Source organism: Mobula birostris, chromosome 2 (genome assembly GCF_030028105.1).
Source record: "Mobula birostris isolate sMobBir1 chromosome 2, sMobBir1.hap1, whole genome shotgun sequence".
Lineage (NCBI taxonomy): Eukaryota > Metazoa > Chordata > Chondrichthyes > Myliobatiformes > Myliobatidae > Mobula > Mobula birostris.
In genome coordinates, this window is record NC_092371.1 from 47,877,545 (window position 1) to 47,885,477 (window position 7,933).

The window sequence follows — 7,933 nt, forward strand, 5'->3', positions numbered from 1 at the left end:
CCTAATCTAAGCAATGTGACTGAGAAGCAGATGGGGTGGGGTGGGGGTTCGGTCAGTGAACACCTCAGTTTGACAAAGTTTCACAAGCATTTGCATGGCCAGAATCTTTTAGTTTTTATTGAGCACAAGCCTTTGCATAATATTTTCAACGAAGCCAATGCAAACCTTAGATAGCCTCAGTGTTAGTCCAAAGATTATTTTTCTGATCTGATTCCTATTTAGATTCAGATTTATTTATCTCATGTACATATAAACATACAGTGAAACGTGTCATTTGTGTTTGCAACCAATATGCCCAAGGATGTGATGTGGGATTAGCATAGATATTCTTTGTTCTTATGCAGTTGTTCTGGAGTATATAATAAGTGTGTGCGTGGTGGGGTGGGGTGGGGGAGGGGGTATTTGTGAGTATTAATGTCTCTGTGAAAGAGACCCGGTTAGAGGGAAGTAAGTGGGAAGATGAAATTGAGATGGGTTTGGTCTGAGGGCCAACAAAGACCTAATGGGCCCGATGTTTTTTTTATTAAGTGAAATCGTGAACAATAGCCAGATCAGAAATGCTGATGAAGTCAGCTAGTTCCCAAAGAGAACTCTAATAGGCCAATGCGATGGTTCACTGCTGCTCAGCGATAGGAACACAAAAAAATCATATGTACAATTAAGAAACATTAAAAAAAAGTAGTACTGGAGTCATGATAAAGTCTGCTGGAGAGAGACATTTATACACATGTTGTCCTCCATAATTCAAAGAGATTGAAGGATAAGGTTACAGGGTGACAAAACGTGGCAGGAGCACTTGGAACTAAAAACTAATCCCTACCGGGAGAAAACAGCACCTGTTCTTTCCGCACTGTCCTCCAGCAGCTTAAGGACTAAGTCCAACCAGAACATAACTCACATGTGCTCTTGAAAGTCCGGTGTTAACCCTACCTACCAACAACCAAGCATTGCCATCCTGGTCCCCTTCATGATAGCTTATGAAGAAGTGCGTGACTTCCCTCCCGGAGATGATAGGTGTTTGTGCACTCGACTCTTGAAGGCTTGGACCCCATCGTCGCAGATGTTTCCAACCACAGCATCTGGAAGGCTGGTCCAAATTCCGATAGCACAGTGAAGGAAGCTTCTATCCAGGGTGTAGGTTCTCGCATCAGGCATAGAAACAGCATGAGCAGGCATAGATAAACTTGATCGTGTGGTGCGCCGTCTCTCATAAGATGAAGGCAGTATGGCGCGAAGGTCTGCAGGGCTGAGGCTGGTGTGCATTTTGTATAGGACAGTAGCTGCAGCAACCTGTCGTCTGTGGTGTAAGCTACTGATGGCTAGCCTCTCACGAAGCTTTCCTTCTACCTTGTAAAATAAAAATATAAGAAGTGTAATAAACTTTCGGTCCCATGTACGAATCTGTTGCTCCTATACAATTATTGGTCGTCTTTTACAGAGACTGCACATGCTTGAATGGTGAATCTTTTTATGCAATTTTTGATTTCTTTATTGAAAATCATGTAAAACCCTGCGCTTTGTAACTTAGAAATCACGTTATTTGGAATTGCCGCACACAAGAGTATATTACATTAATGCTAAGCAGCCGTTCTCGTCGCTTAACGTAATATTCTTGACGAGCATTTGTCTTAGACCCAGACCAGTCATGTTCCAGGAATTATAACTGCGCGGTCACTCTTGTAATCTTTTGATACCGGTTCCCAAAAAGTGATTTTTTTTTAAAGTAAACTATAGGAATACTGGAAATCCCACCAACCATTTCCTTCTTCCTTTCAATCTATGAAATGTCATGATTTCGCAATGAATGATTCCTTACGTAATCGCAGCACTATAAATGACGCGAATATCAGGGTCTTCAATAGTTGAACTAATCCCAAGCAAACAAACATGTTCTTCAAGGTAAGCGATGAAAGGTTGTGAATGGTTTCGCTGCTGTTGACTCTGCATTCACAAATGTTTAAACCGTAGTTCGGAAACGTTTAAAGTGTCATGCTGTTCCTATTTTTTTTTAGCAACTTTACCTACATTTAATAATTGAAAGTCTTTTATATATAAACATTTTTCTTTCTTATATTGTCTTCAATATAATCAATTATGTGCTGAACTATATTGCTGGTAGGAGAATCTGTGCCTTAGATTACTTAAATTGCGCGTCAAAGATTTTGGTGGTTATCTGTGTAATTCCGCTCGTGAAACAGATTAAGTTTACAGCTCGATCAAAGTCTGCAGTACCTCTTGTTTGGAGAGCTTGCAGTGTGTCAGAGGTGTCATCCCTAGTTTAGAGCCCCAGCTAGTCAAATTCTTTTGGACTTATAGTGCAGGTTTTGTGCTTATGGTGTGGAAATGTTTGGAGTCAACTAATTTTCAGGATCTTAAGTCGGAAACCCTAATGCTGAAGTATTAATAACTTTAATAACTTACATATCTGAGTTGTACTTCATTGAACCAAGCTGCCATTCGGCTGTGTGTCTATTGGAGAATGAAACGGCTGATTGCTTTTGGTACATTTTGAAGTGTTATAATTTCTAAAAACAGGCAAACAAAAGGGGTATTTTGTCTAAAATTATTTCGGATGTAATGGCAATGAATGATAGATTGAATAATTGCTTGATTATAATTTCCTCTACAGTATTTCATCTGTATTGCACTCGGAGGAATTATTTCAAGCTCAGCTGTTCTGTTAGAAGTCAAACCTACTTACCAAAGAACAGATGAAATAACTGGTCAGCTGGTGATATGTGAGAAGTGCCCACCGGGGACGTTTGTAGAAAAGCACTGTACCAGTTCACATCCAACAATATGTGGGTCCTGCCCAGACTTGCATTATACTCAGTACTGGAATTATCTTCGGAAATGTCGTTACTGTAACGTTTTCTGTGTGGAGCATCAGTACGAAAAGCAGCAATGTAACTCCACACATAACAGAGTTTGCGAATGCAAACCTGGTTATTACTTAGAGTTTGAATTCTGCCTGAAACACAAAGTGTGCCCCGCTGGTTCTGGCGTGACTAAAGCAGGTAAATTGAATATCTCCATTAATGGATCCTTATCTAACACCTGTTGTATTGATACCTGTGGATTCTTTTCAGGAAATATAATACATTTATTTTTATCTGGAAATCATGATGTGCATAAGTTGCTATATAAGGATGTGTGGGAAACTGTAAAGATATGTACAGATAGTGATCTTATCCCGGAAGACAGAATTCCACTGCTAAATCAATACGTGTTAATGTATTCTCAGAATTAAAGCTGAATTTGGCTGTCATTTTAACCTATAGAATATATATGTTTTTTTGTAAAGTGAAATGTAATGGGTTGGTATATAAGAGATTATGTTCAAACAAATGAATAATTTTCTTTTTTATTCTACTTATGTGCCAAATAATGGGGTTCCTAAATTCATTATAGACCACAAATGTGTTAGTCTGAGATTGGAATACCAAGTAGAGTATTCAATAAAATTACGTATTTCCAAAAAGAATTTCCTTTCTCCTGAGTTATAACTGGACCCATGTGTTTTGTGTTTCCTAGGAACGGCTTTCGAAGACACAATCTGTGAACAATGTTCTGATGGCTTTTTCTCTTCAACATGGTCTAGTTCAGAACCTTGTAAAGCTCACACAAAATGTGATGAAGGTTTAGTGGTTAACGTCCCAGGTAACCGATATCACAACACTCTGTGTACTCCCTGCAAGAAAGGTATTGGATGTTCTATCAATAAAAAAGGTATGTAATTCTCTCTTGCATTATAATACTTAGATTCCCTTAAATATCCAATATGCAATGAAATATTTTCTCTATAATCAGAATCTATCATTGTGAGGTCAGTAGAATCAAAATATTAATCTCGATGGATGTTCTGTGTACTTTGTTGTAGTTCAGTATATATTTGTAAGAGTTAAAATGCAGGAATACTCCAAGCACCATCCACAAACTTATGAGATTAAAAAAAAGTCATGAATGGGACCTTACGTTTCTCTTGCTCATTACATAGAGCAGCTACTGCATGAACAGTTTAAACATCCAGTAACAGAGTTTTTCTGATCAAAATTATCTTAAGACCCTAAGACATAGGAGCAGAATTATGCATTTGGCCCATCAAGTCTGCGCTGCTATTTCTCTCTTAGCCCCAGTCTCCTGCCTTCTCCCTGCATTCCATCATGCCTTGAATAATCAAGGATCTATCAACATCTGCCTTAAATATACCCAATGACTTGTCCCCCACAGTTACTTGTGGCAATGAATTCCACAAATTCACCACTCTCTGGCTAAAGAAATTCCTCCTCATCTCAGTTTGAAATGGACATCCCTCTATTCTGAGGCTGTGTCCTCTGGTCATAGATTCCCCCACCATAGGAAACATCATCTCCACATCCACACTATCTAGGCCCTTCAATATTTATTAGGTTTCAATGAGATCTTCCCCTCATTCTTCTGAATTCCAGTGAGTACAGACCCAGAACTATCAAACGCTCCTCATGTGATAAGCAGTTCAATCTCGGAATCATTATTGTGAACCTCCTTTGAACCCTGTACAATGTTCGCTTATTCATCCTTAGATAAAGGGCCCAAAAATGCTCACAATACTCCCAGTGAGGCCTCACCTGTGCCTTATGAAGGTTCAACATTACATCCTTAGTTTTATATTCTCATCCTCTTGAAGTGAATGCTAACATTACATAGGCTTTCCATATCGCAGATTCAACCTGCGAATTAACCATTGGGGAGTCCTACACAAAGACCCCCAAGTCTCTTTGCATCTCACATTTTTGAATTTTCTCTCCAGTGTCGGTAAATAATAAAGTGCAAGATCATAATGAGGTAGATTTTGAGGTCAGGAATTAATCTTAACATTCTAGGGAGCCATTCAACAGTCTTTTATAACAGTAGGTAGAAGCTGTCCTTGAGCCTAATGCTACATGCTTTTGTATCTTCTGCCCAGTGGAAGAGAGGATACAATTGAAGAGAGAAGGTACAGAGTGGGTGGGGTCTATGATTATGTTGGCTGCTTTATTGAAGCAGTGAGAAGTGTAGACAAAATCCATAGACCTGGATTCTGTGTAATTCCTCATCTCTCCTTCAAGGCATTTCTTGCAGTGCACTCCTTCTTTACTATTGCAGGCACCATGTGCGAGTTTTTCTGGAATAGGACCTGAACCCCAGCCTTCCAACTCAAAGGCACGATATAACAACCACAGCTTTAAAATCATTCAGAACATAAAGCTCAGATTAACAAATTACCGAGCTCAAGAGAGCCAGCAGAAGAAACAAAGGAGAGAAATATACTTTCCCTCTTCATTCATCCTCTCCATCAACTCCATTCAATAAGCAGAACTACAATGAAATTTTTGAATATAGCTGAACTGATATTATTTATTTTGCTTAACATGAGAGTTGTTTTAATTGATCTGTATTGTACATTCCTTCATAATATTAGCTCCACTCAAGTCTTGAGTTTAAAATGAAATTCAATTAGAACTTTTATTGGCACTTTCATTTCTTGTGACTTTCTCAAGAAAGGAAAAGACAAAGATCTATTGTGGCTGGAAATGTCAATAGCTTAATACCAATATAGGTTGTTGAATAAATTGCTCAATCTTGGTTTTTCTTTCTTCAACAGTGTGCAATGAAGCACTTATTCAGTTTGTGGCCTATCAGAGGATCCCAATAAAGAAGCTTGTTAAGTTTCTTAATTTACTTTCGATTCACAATGCTCGGAAAATACATAAGCAAATATTACCGGAGGACAAGAACATGATGTTTGTAATATTACAACCCCTGTTAATGAAATGGAAAGAAGATGTCGATGAAGAGCATGTCTTTGAAATAATGGTCTCAATACTTGAAAAGGCAAAGATGAGAAATGTTTTAAAAAATGTTCGAGAACATCTTTGGTGAAGTGTCATTTAAGTTCGGAATTACTCAATCCCCTTGGTCTAAAGGCCAAGGGTTTAAAACAAAAGTATTAGCAAATTATACACAAATGGAAGATTTTGATCTTATTCCAGGTTTTAGTAAACTAATTGAGCAGCTGTTGAATGCAACTTTGCAAAGGGAGGAAGAACACCAGTCGAGCTTTCCACTCTTGCTGGGTATCCTGTGACATGTCTGTGCTGAAGTTTGGCTCATTTGTGAGGTTTTGCATTGTCCGGAGTTACACATGGAAAACTGTGACTTGGATATTACTGATATCTAGGCAATTTTACTTCAGCAAATACCGATGTTGTAAAAGGGGAGAAATTTGAGAGAATAGGAAGAGAATATGGAGACTACTCAAATGTCATTTTGACCTTGGGATGGCCTTCTAATTCCACCATGTTTCTATTGGAATTAGAAAAGCAGTGAACCTGAACTTCTCTAATACTTCCTACCTCACCCACTTGCTACTGAAGCCCTGATCCAAGCTATTTCTTACAATGTTTCACTGGTCAGGCTTGTATTTTCTATCCTCTGTAATCTTGATCTAAAAACTCTATTGCCTATATCTTAACTGGCAGCAAATGCTCTGTGATGTTGGGCACTAAAGAAAGCCTGATTTTAAACCTGACTTCTTTCTTTCCCCCATTGTTTTGTGACGTTACTCCTCCTTATCTGTGCTGCAAGCTTCCAAGTATTCTATATTCCTGTAAGTCTAGCCTTATAAGCATATGCAGCTCCCTTTATCCAACAACAACAAATAGCTGTATATCTCACCAATTAGATAATCTGCTTCTTTGCTTTGGTGTCAATTTTTGGCTCATGCTGTTGTAAATAACTCAAGATATTTTGCTGTTAAATAAGGATTTGTCAATGGTAATAATTGTTCAACAATAATTGAATTTAACAATGGTGTGATAGAAGGCCATGCCGCTGGAAATATGTCTATTAATTTTCTAAAGCTATTTATTGAATTTCCCCATAATAGACTATCAAAAGAAGTTACTCATCAGTCTAACATTTCACTTAGCACGTACTCTACCACCCCTATGTTAATTTTATTCAGCCTTCAATTTCTGAGGATCCAAAGTTAGTTCTGATCTTATCCAGGCTGACTAATTGCACAGAAGAATTCCAGATGACAGCAGAAAGCAATTAATCAGTAGTTTTTATCATACTTAATTTGACCGAAAGTAGAATAAAATGAACACCAAAAATGAAGGGGAAAGGTGTAAAATCATTTTTAAAAATTTAAGAGCATGAAAATATTTATGTGGATGAAGAAACAATTTTGCACAGAAATAGAATCTGAGGTCATTCAGGAATTATGTTTGTATACCATTAGAGCATTCAACAAGATTGCAGCCAATGAATTTTACAGGGAAACAGTAAATCATTGGAAATCTGTTCAAACATTTGATCCTGAAAAGTATTTGTTGTTCTATATTATTTTAAGATACCTTGACATTGGAATTTAATTTATATTAGTTGAATTAAAGACAACATGTGAATAACTTGTGACTGGATATTGAAACAATGCAAAACTGTGAAGCTGCCACTAAGTTATCGACATTTATATTTATAGATATGCTATAACAGACAGTGTGTTTCAAGAATTTCTAAATAAAAATCAGATATTTTTTTATCCATTGTTTTTTCCAGTGTTTTGCTTTTACATGTCAGTTTGAAAGACGCTTGATAAAGGTGCAGTCAGTTACGTTAACTAAAAATAGATGCTTGAAGAATCAGAACTTTCTAAAGAAACTGGATATGAATCTCTGATAGGAGTTGTTCATAGAGATCGAAGACTATGATTTATTTGCCTGCTGCACAGATCCTTTGTAATATGACTGTCAGCATAATTTTCAAGTCAATTTACAAGTGACAGAATGAGTAAGATCTTTTCAAGGTGCTGATGGGCTCAGATCTTCCTCTGTAACAATTAACCATATAACCATATAACAATTACAGCACGGAAACAGGCCACCTCGACCCTTCTAGTCCATGCCGAATG

At 37.6% G+C, this 7,933-nt stretch overlaps 1 protein-coding gene across 1 annotated transcript; it reads left to right on the forward strand.

Moving 5' to 3' along the window:
• The first annotated feature begins 1,822 nt into the window (after window positions 1–1,822).
• On the forward strand, window positions 1,823–7,564 carry LOC140186315 (tumor necrosis factor receptor superfamily member 6B-like). The gene is made up of 4 exons (XM_072240429.1): window positions 1,823–1,899; window positions 2,630–3,017; window positions 3,535–3,729; window positions 5,624–7,564. Exons 1-4 carry the CDS (start codon window positions 1,888–1,890, stop codon window positions 5,899–5,901), a joined length of 873 nt encoding a protein of 290 aa, XP_072096530.1. The 5' UTR covers window positions 1,823–1,887; the 3' UTR covers window positions 5,902–7,564.
• The last annotated feature ends 369 nt before the right edge of the window (window positions 7,565–7,933 follow it).

What these genes read in the sequence shown, in the direction of transcription:
- LOC140186315 (XM_072240429.1), top strand. An exon ending in TTCTGGCGTGACTAAAGCAG is followed by an intron (nt 3,018 to 3,534) that starts GTAAATTGAATA and finishes TGTGTTTCCTAG; the next exon opens with GAACGGCTTTCGAAGACACA. An exon ending in ATGTTCTATCAATAAAAAAG is followed by an intron (nt 3,730 to 5,623) that starts GTATGTAATTCT and finishes TTTCTTCAACAG; the next exon opens with TGTGCAATGAAGCACTTATT.